This window comes from Monodon monoceros, unplaced genomic scaffold (genome assembly GCF_005190385.1).
Source record: "Monodon monoceros isolate NGI ecotype Baffin Bay Population unplaced genomic scaffold, NGI_Narwhal_1 Super_Scaffold_22, whole genome shotgun sequence".
NCBI classification, from domain to species: domain Eukaryota; kingdom Metazoa; phylum Chordata; class Mammalia; order Artiodactyla; family Monodontidae; genus Monodon; species Monodon monoceros.
This window is the reverse complement of record NW_021703779.1, coordinates 73,231,233-73,249,318: the sequence shown is the minus strand read 5'-3', so window position 1 is coordinate 73,249,318 and position 18,086 is coordinate 73,231,233. Positions and strand designations below refer to the sequence as shown.

The window sequence follows — 18,086 nt, the reverse complement described above, 5'->3', positions numbered from 1 at the left end:
GTACATGTTACATGGTTGAGTTTTATTATATATGTGGTACATCTCAGTTTTTTAAAAATGAAGGAGAGATAAAGGGACTTCTGTCTCCAAAAGATGGAGAAGATATACTTTTCCTTATTCCTCCCTCTAAGTACAGCTAAGAACCCTGGGCATTATATGCAAAACAAATATAAGAAGACTCTGAATGTGTAGAGAAAAGGTAGACCAGTTAGGGACATTGGAACCTGAGGAATAACACAGTCATGAATAGCCTGGGATCTCTCTTTGCCTCTCATATCCCTGAAGACTATTCGAAAAGCCAGCAATCCATAAACACCAATAGGCACAGACAAATAAATCCCCCAGAAAAGTGTGTTCTCTCTAGCCAAAGGACCAGGAATGGGTAGTTGAGCAATACTAAAAACTTTTAAACAATAACTGCTCTACTTCAGACAAACACCCCAGAAAAATATGCAGCCCTACCTCCACCCCACCAGCAAAGGCCAAATGGGAAACCTAAACTTTGCTATTCCCAGCCTATAATGAGCTGTGCCAATGCCCTTCAAACTCCACCACCACTGGTGAGGGTGGTGTCAGAAAAGAAGGCTTAATGGAGATTCAGTAATTTAGCAGTGTTTAGCAGCAATGAGGCCACCCCCTCACACAGAGTATCAGTAGAGACTACATGGAGAGCCTAGACTTCCACCTTCTATCCGGTACCCTTTACCATCTTGGGTGGTATCAGAGAAGATATACTGGAAAGTCAAGACTTTTGCCACTGCTCAGTGGGAATGAGGCCATGTGCAATGTAAGGCAAGGCCACAAGGGAGAGTAGTAACTCCTTCCAGACAGGGTGGTATCAACAGAATAAGGAGCCTGAATTACTACCCCCACCCAGCACTACTGTAGCACCAGCTCACCCCAGGATTTCAATGGAGGCAGAGTGGAGAATCTGGACTCCCATACACACCTGGTAGAAATGAGGCAGTGTTGCCTCCCTTGCCCCACCAGAGCCGTGTCAGGAGGCGCCTGAGAAAATGCAAGATTTAAATAAGATCCAGAGTTTCATAATACCTAAAATATCCATGTTTCAATAAAACAATTACTTGTGAGACCAAGAACCTGGAATATATCAACTTGAATGACTAAAGACAATGAACAGCCACCAAACGTAAGATTTCACAGATGATTTTAAAGCTGTCATTATAAAAATACTTCGATGAACAATTACAAAGATGTGTGAAACAAATGAAAAAATAGAAAATATCAGCAAAGAAATGGAAAGTTACAGCAAAAAAATAATAATAAAAATGTTCAAAAAGAAGCAAATGGACATTTTAGAACTGAAAACTAAAATAACCAAAATTTTAAAACTCAATGGACAGGCTCAATACATAGAGTGAAGAGGGCAGATGATAGAATCAGTGAACTTAAAAATAGAAAAATAGAAATTTCTTAATCTGAACAAGAGGGAGAAAACACACTTTGGAAAATAAAAAAAAAGAAAGAGAGAAAAAGAGCTACAGCGGTATGTGGAACTATGACACAAGATCCAACATTTGTGTCATTGGAGTCCTAGAAGGAGAGGAGAAAGAGGGCAAGGCTAAAAAATCTACTCAAAGGAATAAGGTCCCAAAACCTCCCAAATTTGTCAAAAGACATGCACTTACAGACTCAAGAAGCTGAACAAATTCCAAACAGGATATATCCAAAGAAATCTTCACCAAGACACATCAAAGTCAAACTTCTAAAACCAAAGACAAAGAAAAAATCTTGAAAGTAGTCAGCCATTACCTATCAGAGGAAAAGCAGTTCAAACAGCAGTGGATTTCTCATCAGAAACCATGGCAGCCAGAAGGAAATGGGACACCATTTTTCAAGTGCTGAAAAAATAATCATCAACCCAGAATTATGCATCTGGTGAAAATATCTTTCAGGAATGAAAGGGAAATGGAGAAATTCTCAGATGAAGGAAAACTAAGAGAATTTGTTGCCAACCAACTTACTTTAAAAGAATGGCTAAAGAAAATTGTCTAAACAAAAAGGAAATAAGAGAAGGAAAATTTGAACATCAAGAAGAAATAAAGAACAACAGAAAGAGAAAATTATGAGTAAATACTTATGAAACACTTTGAACTGAATGAAAATAAAAATACAACATATTAAAATTAGTAAAACTTAGCTAAACCAGTACTGAGAAGAAATTTTATAATATTAAATACTCACATTATAGAAGAGAAAAGGGTTAAAATAAATTATCTAAGCTCCCACTTTAAGAAACTACAAAAAAGAAGAGCAAATTAAACAAACCAAGCAGAAAAGGGCACTAATAAAAGTAAGAGCAGAAATAAATGAAATTGTAAGCAAAGGAACAATAAAGAAAATCAAAGAAACAAAAGCTGATATTTTGAAAAGATGAATAAAATTTGAAAACCTCTAGCTGGAATGACAAATACAAAAGAGAAGGCACAAATTACCATTATCGGTATTCCACAGATATCAAAAGGATAACAAGGAATACTACAAACAGTACTATGCACATAAATTCAATAAGTTAGATTAAATAGATTAACTCTTTAAAAACACAGACTACCAAAACTTGCTTAATAGGAAAAATAGTCTGAGTATCTCTATGACTGTTAAGGAAATTTAATCCAGAATTTTTAATTATCCCCAAAATGTAACTTGTGCACCCAAATGGTTTCACTGAATAATTCTAACCAAGCATTTTAAAAAGAGTTGACACCAATTCTACATAATTTCTTCCAAGAAAGAGAAGAAACCCTTCCCAATTCATTTTATGAGACAAGTGTTACTCTGACACTAAATACAAAGCCATTGTCAAAAACAGACTGTAGGTCAATCCCTCCTGAATATAGATGCAAAATTGCAAACAAAATATTAGCTAACCAAATCCCACAATGTATAAAAGGAATTACACACCGTAACCAAGTATGATTTATTCCCGGTATGTGAGGCTGGTTTAACATTGAAAAATCAATCAATGTATTCCACCATATCAACAAGCTAAAAATTAAAAAAAAATCATACTATCCTATAAACATAGGCTGAAAATTCATTTGACAAAATGCAACACTCATTCATGATACAAACTTTCAGCCAATTAAGAGCAGAGCTAAATTACCTCAACTAGATAAAGAGTATCTACAAAGAAATCTACAGATAATATCATACATAATGTTGAAAAACTGAACGTTTTCCTGCTAAAATCAGAAGGAAGTGAAGGAAGTCCACATTCATCACTGTTTTTCAATGTAGTACTAAAAGTCCCAGCCATGACAATAAGGCAAGAAAAAGAAATTAAATTCCCATAAATTAAAAAGGCAGAAATAAATTGTTTTTATTTACAGATGGCATGGCCTGAATGCATATGTAGGAAACCCCAAGGATTAAAACCAACCAAAAAACTTGTAGCGCTAATAAGTGAGGTTAAGTAAGATGGCAGGATGCAAGACCAACATATAAAAATCAACAGTATTTCTAAGAAAGCTGTATATACTAAGAAAGCTGTAGTGTGAAAACTGAATTTGAGGATACAAAAACATTTATAGTTATTCAAACCATTTATAATTATACAAACAATGAAATACTTAGGTATGAATTTAACAAATCTTGTACAGAACTTGTATGCCAAAAGCTAACTTTGCTGATGAAAGACAGAAAACCTAAATAAATGGAAAGACATACTGTACTCATGTATTGAAAGACTCAAAATAGTAAAGATGTCATTTTTCCCAAATTAATCTGTAGTTTTAATGTAATTCCTATCAAAACCGCACCAAGTTTTTTTTTTTTATAGACATATACTATCTTTTATAAAATATATGGAAAAGTCACAGTCTCTAGAATAGCCATGAAAATCTTGGAAAAAAAAATAAAATAGAAGGAGTAATTCTATCAGATATTAAAACTTACTGTGGGGCTTCAATAATCAAGACTGTGGTACTGGTAGAAGGATAGATACATAGGTAAAACTGAAGAAATAGTCCTGAATAAGTACAGATTACTGATTTTTGATAAATCACCACAGCAATTCAATGAAGGAAGAATAGCCTTTTCCACAAATGGTGCTGGAGCAGAAAAACAAAAAGAACCTTGAGTTGAGGTAATGATCATAAACGTAAAAAGTAAAACCATAAAATACAGAGAAGAAAACACAGGAGAAAATCTTCAGAACCTAAGGCTAGGTAAAGAGATTTTAGACTTGACAGGAAAAGCACCATAACAGAAAAAAATTACAAACTGGACTTCATCAAAATTAAAAACTTTTGCTTTTCATATGACCCTTTTAACAGGTTATAAAAATAAGCTACAGAGTGGGGAAAATATTTGAAAACTACATATTTGACAAAGGACTTGTATGTAGAATATGTAAAGAATTCTCATAATTCAACAAAATAAAAACAAACCAATTGGAAAATGGGGAAAATACATGAAGAGAGACATTTCATCAAATGTGATATACAAACAAGAGGTTCAATATCACTAGCCCTTAGAGAAATGAAAATTAAAACTGCAATGAGATATCACTACATGCACCTATGTGAAGAGAGCTATTTTTTTTCTTTTTTAATAAAAAAGACCACACGAAATGCTAGTAAAGATGTGGAGAACATGGACCACTCATGTATTGCTTGTGGGGATATAAAAATGATCCAGCCACTCTGGGAGAGAGTTTGGCAGATTGTTATAAAACTACACATACACTTACCACATGACCCATCACTTGAGCATTTGTCCCAGAGAAATTAAAAGTTATATCTACATAAAAACCTGTACATAAGTGTTTCTAGAAGTTTTATTAATAATAGACAAAAACTGGACAAAATGAGATGTCGTACAATGGATAAATGGTTACACAAACTCTGGTACATGCATACCATAGAATACTACTCAGTAATAAAAGAGGAAAAACTATTGACACATGCAACAATCTGAATGAATATCAAGGGAATTTTGCTAAGTGAAAAAATGTCAATCTTAAAAAGTCATATACTGCATGATTCCAATTTTAGAACATTCTTAGGATGATGGAATTATAAAGATGGAAAATGGTGGTTTTCAGGGGTTAGGGATCATGGAGTGCAGAGTGAGACAATAAAGGAATAGCAGGAGAGACATCCCTGTGGTGATAGAACAGTCCTATATCTTGATTGTGCTGGTGGTTATACAAATCTAAACATGTGATAAAATTCCATAGAAGGATACATGCAGACATACACACCAATGAATTCATGTAAAACTGGTGAAATTTGAGTAACATCTGTGGACATAGCAATGTAAAACTTCTGAGTTTCATATCGGGGTAAGATTATATAAGATTTTGCCATTGAGGGAAACTGGTTGAAGGGTTTACACAAGATCTTTATGTATTCTTTTTGCAACTTAATTTGAGTCCACAACTGTTTCTAAATAAAAGGTTTTTAAAATGAAGGTAATTCAAAGAAAATTTCCAGTAAGATATGTTTCTTCTTTCTCTCATTTCTATTTGGAATCATAGAATGGCATAAAATGCACAAAATTTTATCTTTCACTTTCCTTTATGTATTTTAATGTCATCATAAGTTTATTTGTAATGATGTTTATATTTTAGTTGGTCCAATACTTTAGTATCTCTTATTCAAAAAATATAATATACATCAGATATATTTTCCATTTTATCCAGGGTCATAATCATTTCCAAACACCTTCCATAAATGATTTAGTGTAGTATCTGAGATTGTCTCAGGAATAGATTAAGAGGGAGAAGCATCTGATTGAATAGAAAGTATTTACATTATTGTAGTGTCAATATATAGCCCAAGCCCTCCTCTAAACTGAATTAGCCTATTTGTATAAAAATAAATACAATAGTACCTTTATTTTAGATGAGATATACTTTAGAGTCTTATGATTAAAGGATGTTAAAACTACTAGCTTTTCATCTGTAAACTGTGGACTGATTTAAAATGTAATGTTTCAGTGGACTCAAGTCATGTAATGTTTCAGTAGCTAGATGATAAATTTATTGTTCCAATGTTTATACAGCATTCCAAATTTGACCATCAATACTTCTTGTACATATAAAGTTTTCAATAGATACATTCAATACAAAATGCAAAATATCAAAAAGCTCCTATTCCTGACAGCAGTTTGGGAGACCAGTGGCTGCCAAGGGAAGAGGGTCTTGTTTTGGATCTTTGCTTCCACATGGGTGAAGTAAGGTATATAGTCCCAAAGTCTCTACTCTAAAGAATCCCAGAACTGATTGCTAAAAATTATGTAACACAATGTCATAACATGTGATTGATTTGGTCAATTTGTTTAACTAAGTCTCTGGAAAAATAAAATCAAAGGCTTTATTTGATTGACGAGGCAGTTTAGTCAAAATACTTGAGTCAAAACTAAAATAGCAATTCTGGTAAGTCATGTTGGACATAGTCTAAATGGAACTCACTGCATGAAAGCCCAGATCATATAGACTTTGAAATGTCTGCATATGAAAATTTAAGGCAAAATACAAATTATCATTTGAGGTATGTATCACACTAGCTGTCACACAATTTTACAAGGTAGAGTAAGAGGCGGGCTACATGAAGCATACTCTAATCATTTTCTGAAAATGTCCACATAACAGCAAAGCTGGCATTTTATAATTTCCAGAGCTATAAATCATTTTTAAAATCATGATATTACTCAAAACAGATGTGAAAACATATGTTTGCTACAGTTGTATAAACTGCCTACTTGTCAAACTTAATAAATGTTGAGACTTCTACTTTTAACTGCATTCCCTTTTAAGAACTAAAATCTATTTGAGGAAAATATATTTTATTTTAAGTACAAATGTAACTGGTAGAACTTAACATAGAAAATCTTATTTAAAAGAAAGTTTTCCATTATAACCAGAGAAGTACAGTTTAATATGTCACTCCAGTCTATTAATGTCCTCACCAGGATGTGTGACCAACATATTTGAAATGAGTGTAACTGTGCCATTCCACAGTAAGAGATTCAGAAATGCCAGTGCATACCACTGTGTATTTTATGAAAATCAGCTACTGTACATCTGTACTAGCACTCCAGCTGATTTTTAATAAGACACAGCAGTGTGTACTTGAACACTGCAGCAAACAGGCCAGTCCTAAATGCCATTTTGACTTATGGGGTTTGCAGTTCTGACAGAATCATATGTATCATGTACAGCTTGAGATTTTCCTGAAAATATGCTTTACTTCCAAGCTGTCCTTCAAATAGTGATGACTTGCTAGGAAAGAAGTTTCAGGAACAAATTGTTTTTGAGTTATGAATGAAATTTCATCTTTAACTATAATTCCATTACCTGTGTAAGAGTTTGGATAGTTTAATATACTGAACCTGACTTCCATTCTGACCACTTTTCTGAAATAAAGCATTTATATCTTGGGACCCCAGAGAGTTCAGTCTTTCAGTGTTTGGATAAGAAAAGACAAAATATGTGGCAAGGAAACCAACAATGTACCAATGAAATTAAAATTATACATTATTCCAAATTCTAACTAAAATGCTCATCTAGGTAATTAGAAAGCAAGTTCAGTCTAGAGAAGAAATAAAAAAATGTCTCCATTAACTCTTCAGCTCATGGAATGTTTTTTTCTGTATATTATGAGCATCTTTATTAAAGATGGAAAAATGCACCCTATAGTGAAGTACAATCAGACCATCTGATGATCTGATAAATTACATGTTAGCTTATGTTCTTTAGCTTAGAGTTATTAACTCATGGTGATAGTAATAACACGTAGCCTATAACATATGCTGATATATTTTCCTTTACTCTTACCTTTACAGTCTTTTAAACAAAGTTGTACTCAGTTTTCATATCAAGGAAGCAAGTCTTTGAAATTCTTACTTTCCCTACCTTCTTTAAACAGATATCCTAAGAAAAAATTGGATACTGTGCAGAAATGACACGTTTGTCAGTTGATTACAAGCCAGATTGATGTCATATCTATCAATATTATAGGTAAATACCTGATTGGAGCTGCTTGCTAAACTTTCCTCTGAAATGTCCAAATTAGCATATACTTTTAAAATCACTTTTCAGTGTTGAAGGGAACATCTCTCCTCTATGACAGTAACTCAAGTTTTTCAAACATAACCATCAAATGGTGATTCATTTAAATATAGTCAACAAAGTGCATACATAATAAAAAGAGAATCAGATGTCTCGGATCAGGCATAATAAAAGGGCTTAGGGTAAAGTTTCCAACCATAGGCACAGAGAAACTTTGGACTAATATGTTATTTATAACATCAAATAAACAAGCTTCAGGTAAATATTATTTTTTTACTACTAAAAGAATTTATCCAAAGCCAGTATGGATCTGTTCTGACTTAGGGAAATGTGGATGCAATATACAGCAATGGGATGTTAATTGAGTTAGTATCTGATCTTTATATGTACATCAAATAAGCAAAAGTCATTTTACCTTTATTTTCCCTTTGGAATTTTTTGATGGTTGGTCCATTATCCTGATCAACGATAAGTTCCTCTCTATTGTTGGGCATCATAACTATAAATAAGAGATATAACTGAGTAATTTTATTGCAAAACACCCAAAAGAAAAGCAGAAAACCATTACATAAATACCTATTTTACTCCAATAACAACATGAATTTTATACACTTCTACTTCTGAACAAGTGAAAAGATTTTTGTTGTTCTGATGATCATACAATTTAAAAATCAATAAGCTGCTTAATCATATGAATTTTAAAGTATAATTAATACATAGTACATATATAATTTCCAATATATTTTCTTTAAATCATTTAAAATATTTCCTCTTTTGAAATTCATGTACAAATTAGTTATTTACCTCCATAATTAATAATATATTTCCCAAAATGCTTCAGAGAGAATTTTGCACTTAATCTCATGAGTTTAAAATAATTATGAATTTAGTTTACTTTGTAGAGTTTTTGCAAATATATAGCAAAATTAATAGATAAAATATAAATTTCTGGTAATTGTAAGTGCTTCTTCGCAAGACATTTATATTGAAAGAGGAAAAACATGTCAATTTCAGTTTATCATTTAATTCTCTTTAGTTAATTTTATTAAAATGTTATATAGCACTATCAATAAAGTACGGTCACTTTAAACCAAAAATCATCAAACCTTTTAATTCACTTATAGACAATCTCACTATCACGCTTGGACAATTGTGGAATGTGCATAGAGAGTATAATTACTGCCGGTGGAATAAGAAATGTTTTATGTTGTCAAGATTTTTTATAATATTATATTGCTTTGGATATAGTTTATTTCTAAGTATGACATCTCTTACAATATGTCTATTACGGAGTACACATATTTCCCTGTGTGCTCTGCTTTTAGCCAGCACTCAATGAATAATTCTCTCTCTCTTTTTCCTCTCTACCGCCCTCCCTCATCAGTACAAAGATTTTCCTAATAGAAGAATGTATGTTTCTTGATTCCCTTATGGTCATCTGGCTACCCCACAGGTCGTGCTCAGACTCTCTTGAATCTGTTGCACACAATATTGTAACTAGTAGGTTAGTCTGCATCCACAGAATAGAGTAAAGCTAGAAAACCTCTGTCACCTCTTCCAGGAATTAAATTTACTCCCTTATGGCTAATAGCTACAAGTTCTAATTCAGTGGTTAATTCTGGCTGCACATTAGAATGTCCTGAGAAGATATTGAAAAGCAAAACAGAGCACTCCTTCTAGGCTCTATTCCAGACCAGGTAAATGAGACCCTGGGCGTGTGGCCTGGGCATCCAGATTTGTAAATGCTCCATAGGCGATTATAATGGGGAGCCAGATTTGAGACCCACTGGGATCACTATGAAGCTAAATAGTTACAAAGAATATATAATATTGACAAGCTTAGTGAGACTTGGATGAATTTCCACAAGAGAGAAATCATCTTTGTCCTTCCCCACCACAAATCCAGAACCTAACACCTTCCCTAATCCCTCAAATTCCTTTCCTCCCCCATAAAAACTCTTATGAAGTGTAAAAATTTAGAGTTTACATTAAAAATGTCCCAATAGTAAGACTAAAAGAAGAGAAGATATTATTTTCCCTAAAGTAAATGGATACTTAGGAAATTGGATTGTGTAGGTACAGAAGATTAATGAAGATTTTACCTAGCTCACTTGGTTCATACTTATTATATACCAAATGAGAATTTGTTATAGCTGAATGCACTGGGTAATGTCTGTATACCTGAGTAGGATCAAACAGCAGGAGATGATAAGTAATCAAGGTAAAGCCACACAGAGAAAAATAGTGCTTATCCTTCACATTTCCTTAGCACTTTAAATTTCTGAAGTGTTTTTTCCCACATATTATTTCATTTGACCTCATAAAACTCCAGTGCAATAGGCAGAGCAGTAATTATATCCATATGTTAGGTAAAGATACTCATTGTGGTTAAGTGACATACCCAAGATCTCATAGCTAGTTAATGCCAGACTGTGTCTAGATTCAAGTCTCCAATATGCCAGATCACTGACAATAACATTATAATATTTCTGGAATAGTGTCTGTGGTGTAAGACTTCTGAAACAATAAAAAAGAAACGTAGGAAAAATCATGTTAAAATTTGTGATCTGAATTGCTGAGATTATTGCAAATCATATATTGATTCACTTTTTAATCACTCTTACATGATCAACTGTCCAAAGGATATCTTATCTTCCATTATTCAAAGCGTGCTGTGAATATAGCAAGTGATTTGTATCACACTAGCTGCCAAATACCAGCATATTGAATTAACATATACTCTACAAAAATCCCATCAAATTGTTCCCATGAGATCCAGTGATACAGTAAATGAAGCCCCTTCCAGAGAACAAATTTCTAACACATTTTTTGTTGTTCATATTGCTTCTGTAATAAAGAATCACCACTTTTCAAAAAGCATCAATTCCCCCAGGTTTTTCTCCCCTCTCTATTGCCTAATGAAGAATTTCCTGAAAGATTATCTTTCAGTTCCTTGCTTCAGGTGAGATACTCACCCATTCTCTCTGAATGGTGATCCATCTGAGAGGGAGAGCTGGACACACTGCTGCTGGGGTGGGAGGAGGTCTGGCTCCCAGGGCGATGACTCTCTTCCAGAGAAGGAGCAGGAGAAGGACTCTCTGGGATCCGTTCCTTACACAAAAGGAAACACAAAAAGAAATGTGATCTTGCACAAAGTTTTTCACCTTGGTGGAATCCATAACATTTGAAATGTTGACCTCTCATCCTGAAAGTGCATACATCCATAATACTTGGTATTAAACACATATCTTCAGACAAAACCATATTTTTTGTTCTTGGGAAATTAATGGGATATTGTGAGGGTTAAATAAGAGACAAGGATTACGAAGTGAAGTGACTATTGTTAGTGAAAATTTGTTATTGTAAGCTTCTACATTGATATAATGTTCAGGCCATAATCTGGAGGGTGAGCTTACTGTCTGAGTAAAAAATCCCCCAAAGGTAAACACCTGGAACCCTGGAATAAAACTTACAAATAGTGGCGCCTGGTACATGTTGTGTCTTTCTGCACTGACAAAACTTATGGCAATAATATACTTGTGATCTATCAGACCTTAGGAATTCATGTTGAATTTTGCAAACAAAATAGTTTGATAGTCACAGGACACAACGATGGGTTTTGAAACTAACACTAAGACCTATCAATATCAGTTCATTAGTATTGTTTAGATTTTTATAGTTTTAAACTATGAATTTGAATAAAAATAACATTTCTTTTATATATCTCAACAGTAATTGTTATGGTTCTCAGGACTTTTGTGATAATGAATATTGCTAAAAACTCTGAAGTTATTCACTGTGCTTATGCATCACAAACTGATGAATAAATCTGAAAATCATTTAGTTAATTTGATCAATTAAAAAAACACATTGTAGATTTTTTGATGATGGCCATTCTGACTGGTGTGAGATGATATCTCATTGTAGTTTTGATTTGCATTTCTCTAATGATTAATGATGTTGAGCACTCTTTCATGTGTTTGTTGGCAGTCTGTATATCTTCTTTGGAGAAATGTCTATTTAGGTCTTCTACCCATTTTTGGATTGGGTTGTTTGGTTTTTTGTTATTGAGCTGCATGAGCTGCTTATAAATTTTGGAGACTAATCATTTGTGAGTTGCTTCATTTGCAAATATTTTCTCCCATTCTGAGGGTTGTCTTTTGGTCTTGTTTGTGGTTTCCTTTGCTGTGCAAAAATCTAGAAACAATAAATGCTGAAGAGGGTGTGGAGAAAAGGGAACACTCTTGCACTGCTGGTGGGAATGTGAATTGGTACAGCCACTATGGAGAACAGTATGGAGGTTCCTTAAAACACTACAAATAGAACTACCATATGACCCATCAATCCCACTACTGGGTGTATACCCTAAGAAAACCATAATTCAAAAAGAGTCATGTACCAAAATGTTCATTGCAGCTCTATTTACAATAGCTCGGAGATGGAAACAACCTAAGTGTCCATCATCAGATGAATGGATAAAGAAGATGTGGCACATATATACAATGGAATATTACTCAGCCATAAAAAGAAACGAAATTGGGCTATTTATAATGAGGTGGATGGACCTAGAGTCTGTCATACAGAGTGTGAAGTAAGTCAGAAAGAGAAAGACAAATACCGTATGCTAACACATATATATGGAATCTAAGAAAAAAATGTCATGAAGAACCTAGGGGTAAGACAGGAATAAACACACAGACCTACTAGAGAATGGACTTGAGGATATGGGGAGGGGGAAGGGTAAGCTGTGACAAAGTGACAGAGTGACATGGACATATATACACTACCAAATGTAAAATAGATAGGTAGTTGGAAGCAGCCGCATAGCACAGGGAGATGGGCTTGGTGCTTTGTGACCACCTGGGGGGTGGGATGGGGAGGGTGGGAGGGAGGGAGACGCAAGAGGGAAGAGATGTGGGGGCATATGTATATGTATAGCTGATTCACTTTGTTGTAAAACAGAAACTAGCACACCATTGTGGAGCAATTATACTCCAATAAAGATGTAAAAAAAAACCACATTGTAGTGTTTATCCATATATGCAATAAATGTGACTCAGTGATAGATATAATGGGACAGAGAATGTTTATTCTATAAAATATTTAATTAATCCATAATAAATTTCTTAAATTAAATATTCTGTCTAATTATGTGTAATTACAACCTCAGTATTCTAATCATAACATTAAAAATTAGTTTGTCAAATATGTGCTTATACATTTTCACAATGATTTTGCACAAGAGGCCCAAAACAGATAAACTCCTTAAAGGAAAACTGCTTAATGCAAAATTAATATTATGAGAGTTAAAGGTTATTATTTCATTAGTGGAAATTAACATTTTGCAATGTCTATCATTGTGGCAGAGAGAATAGTGCCTCCCTGCCCCGCCAACGATGTTTAGTCCATATCCTAAGAGCTAGAGCCTGTGAATATGTTATCTTACATGGCAAAATGGACTTTTCAGATGTGACTGAGAACCTTGAGATAGAGCTATTACACCGGATTATCTTGGGGCAGAAAGGAAAGTCAGAGGAAGATATGATTATGGAAGAATGGTCAGAGAGATAAGCTGGAAAAGGTAAGGAAATCGATTCTTTATTGGGCGCTTACAGAAAGAAATGCACTCTTTCCAGCAGCTTGATTTTAGCTCAATGATAACCATGTCAGACGTCTGACCTACAGAACTGTAATATAATAAATTTGCATTGTTTTAAGCTACTTAATTTGTCATAATTTGTTACAGAAACAATAAAGAACTAATACAGTCATCAATGTAGTATGCTCATGTTTTAATGTTGTTTTATATATTATTATTTAGCTAACATTTGATAATTTTAATGAAATGAACAGCAGACTTTGAGTATATTAGCTGCAATATGATATAGTTATTAAATACCAATAATTGTAAATATATACTACACCTTAAAGTCTCTATGACTTTTGTCATGCTTCAAAAACAATGTTTTAAGACAGGGAAATATATATTTCATTTATATTTAGTATACAGTTAAGTATACAGTTGCAATACTATGTACACAGGGCAAGATCAAAAGACACATATAAGCAAAGCAGAAGAAGAGAATCATTTTTTTCCAAATAATTATATTTGTATTTTGGAGGGAAGGTATGGAGATGGGCAGCAAATTATATATAGACTTTATACCACATTGTTTCACTTTTTGAAAAGACTAGTAGTTCATCAGCTGTGAAATTCAACCTGAAGTGTAGTGATTAAAAATATAATCCCTAAATAGCATGTGTACATACACACACACACCCCAACGAAAGGAATTTCATATATGAGGTCAAAATTATTTTTTGCTTTTCACTGTTGTGTAGTTTCAATGATTCTATGCTAAACTATGCCCATTCAGTCTTTGAATTCTAACATTCGATATTTGCTGAAAAATATGTAATTTAATAGCTATGTTTATCTCTAATGGACCTGTAAGTGAATGGATAGGGACAAAGTACAGCAGTTACTGAGCAAAAATAGAACTGAACAAACAAAATCACTGTGTAGTGGCAAACAGGAATAATACACAGCAATATATGCTGCCATAATAAAAATGGAAAATTAGGGAGTGATTCATAAAGTTGATGGTTTGGAAAAGCAAGAGGATTCAAGTGACAGTGATACTTGATCTTGCTCACCCTGCTTATAAAATGAAAGCTCATACTGAATTTTAAAAAAAATTGGAAGAACATCTACACAAATAGAAAGTACTATAAATAATGAGAAAAAATACAATGCTATAAAGAGGAATCCTCCAAAATGTTTAAAATTTTCATATGAACAAATAATATGAACTCAAAAAATTACTCTTAAACACTTTCTTTGACATTTTGAACATTACATTAGGTGGAAAAATAAATTAACTTTGAAAACATGACTTAGAGCTACAGTAGCATTTTGCATACAGTCATATTTCTGCTTTAATATTTTGTAGCCTGCACTTTCCAAATTCGATCAAGGTTCAATTCATTGTTATTGTTTCCTAAGACCTCACAGAGGTCAGACTTTTTTCACCATGTAAACAACATTAGATGAATCCAGTGCCTCATGCTGATTAAGAATTAGGTGGGTTAAAAAAGTAATCTGTGGCTTCCCTGGTGGCACAGTGGTTGAGAGTCCACCTGCCGATGCAGGGGACCACCTGCCGATGCAGGGGACACGGGTTCGTGCCCCCGTACGGGAAGATCCCACATGCCGCGGAGCGGCTGGGCCCGTCAGCATGGCTGCTGAGCCTGCGCGTCTGGAGCCTGTGCTCCGCAATGGGAGAGGCCACAACAGTGAGAGGCCCGTGTACCTCAAAAAAGAAGAAAAATCTGTAGGAAACTGGGAATGTTTAATTTTTCCTAAAATAATGAATAGTTCTATAAACAATTTCTACTTTGCAAGTAAGCAGATCCATTTTTCAGCCCTGTAATCAGTATGCATCTATTTAGCTACTTAACTGCAATGTGTTTTGGTTCATTAGGTGGCTACTGTTGTGTCTCAGCCTCGTTAAATTTTCACAGCAAGTTAATCTGTTTTATTACAAATGAGAACACAAGTGATAATGTCTTCACCATTTGCCAAATACAGGGTTAACAGTATTTGCAACAAATCAATAAGGGCATTTAAAAAGGAAAATTGCAAATCTATAACTCCATTTTACTCATTGATGACTTAATTTTATTTGGCATTTATGACTTTTACAACACTGTTACTCTTCATGTATTTCATTTGTGCCCCATCAAAAACAGCTGTCACTCTTCTGAAACACTGCAGAAGTTTTCTCCATATTCAGTCAAAGTAGCAAAGGAGGGAGATTTCCAAATCTGATACATACTTACCCAATCAATCCCCACTTTCCCCTGAAATTAGTAAAATTATCTGCAATAATAACTCAAATTCTAGCATATACATACATAGTTCAAGGCTTGTGCCTAAGAAGAAAGAGTCATTATAGAAAACATTTTTAATTAGTACCTATTATTCCCTCTTCTATCACACTGTTTCCCTTTTTTGGGGGTACATATGTTCAAAGGAGATGTTCATCATATTAAATCATTTGAAAGTACATTTGAAACTTAATAAAAAACAGGGTCAAAGCTGAGAATAATCAGTTTTATACAAGGTTTAACACAGTCAGTTTGGTAAAGGCTTTAGTTTGTTGGCACTAAGGTATCAATTCTGCCCATTTTCATGGAGATCCTTTATTTCATCTCAATGTATTTCTTTACATCTTTGGAAATATAATATACACAGAACTTGTGAAGTACTAATACATGCATATTAAACGTGTTTATATGTATGTGTTCATGTGTGTAGTTGCCTTTTAAAAACACCTATCTCAATGTTAAATTGTACCTCTGATGTTTTATGATACGGATTCTTCTCAAGTATTCAGTGGGGTTATGTAACATACAATTTGTATTTTTATTTAATTGGAATTCAACTCTCACTGCAATTACTCTTCCAAATGTTAATCTATTAATGAGTTTCTAAAGGATTTAATGGCATTTCGCTGCTTAGGAGTGGCTTTTGGAAGTTTATCTGAATGCTAGATATTTTATTCATGCATTTGTCTTGATATTTCATATTTAATTGATGTGTTCCTTCTGTACTGTCACCAGAGTTATGCAGAAACAGAACAGATTTTAATTTGACAGACTTAAATAATAAAATCAGGAACAAGAAAATAAGAAGTTTGTTCATTGTTGTTGCTAACTTGGGTTACCATTAGTCCTGAGGAAGAATTTGATGCTCAGATTTATTATCTTTGAATACTATTGGATGCATGATACTTTATGAATTTTTATGAATCAGTTTAAGAATTAGTATGTGTTCCACAATCAACAATATACAAATGTATTTAAGTTAACACAGATGGATATGGCAGGGTTTTCATGAATTTAGAAAAAAACAGACAGATGAGGGGGGTACAACTGGAACATGTAACCATGAGAGAGTCCAAAATCATAAGCATACCCTAACTGTGACCTATGTAATATTTGGACAAAGGACCCTTCCACCTCTTCAATTTGAAACTTGTTCTGGAAGAGGCTGACAGCTGAAGAGAATCAGCCATAATATCTCTTCATAGCATGTAAATGCCCTTGAGTGGGAGAATGGATAGTTCAGTGGGAATATGTATGGCTTGCAAATTATGTTGTAGACTTGGGCCTCTGCCACCCATCCAAACACACACACACACACACACACACACACACACACACACACCTTAATTCTCACTCAATGCACCTTCATCTCACGTTCTAAAAACAGTAATAGCTTTGTCTTTCCACAGAGCACTTAGAATAAGACTCAACTAGTGATTTTTTCAGTGAATTTGAATTATCACAAAAAACCCTCTCTGTGTTGACTAATTTTAATACCAGATGTTCACGTGCTAATGCCATTGCCTTGTGACAATTTCCAATCAATTCATTAGTTGCCAGCTGCTCAGCTAAACAAAAAACACAGCTAATCAGATGATACTGGTAAACAGCTAAATAACAGCTTCCTACTTAAATTTCTTAAACTTGTTATCAGAGAAAACTATGGCACACTGATATGACTAAGTTTCCCACAAATACAGAAAAACTGTATTATAAAATATTTAAATGTAGGAAAATATATTTTCATATCAGTCAGGTATTTTACCTACTCTGCTCTCAGGATTTTGCCACATTGAGTAATATGACTGAAGGATGAAAACTTTGAAAGCCTAATGATCTTAATGCAATTTTCAATTCATGTTATAGTTATATTAGTTATTAGCTACAAATGATAATATCTGAGCCAACAGTAAAGGGATCTGAGCCAGACCTAAAGACTATGTGCCTGGCATAACAATATTCCCAAACTAGTTTCTGGCCAAAAAACAGAAGCAAACAACAACCACAAAACCAAAACCAAAAAAAAAGATTTGTTTGCAACTTATAATGTCTTTTCCAGCTTGGAAATTAATGTCTGTATCACTAATGATCATTTATGTTGAAAACACTCCTCAAAGTTTAATATCCGATGAATCATTAGTTTTCATTCATTCATGCAACA

General features: G+C 33.8%; 1 protein-coding gene across 2 annotated transcripts in view; it reads right to left on the bottom strand.

The window, feature by feature from the left end:
- Nucleotides 1–18,086, bottom strand: part of DACH2 (dachshund family transcription factor 2) — a 632,729-nt gene that overhangs the window by 127,365 nt on the left and 487,278 nt on the right. For both annotated transcript variants that reach the window (XM_029240658.1, XM_029240659.1), the window contains one exon: nucleotides 11,011–11,146. In XM_029240658.1, the coding sequence (XP_029096491.1) occupies nucleotides 11,011–11,146 (136 nt within the window). The remainder of the gene's footprint in view (nucleotides 1–11,010; nucleotides 11,147–18,086) is intronic.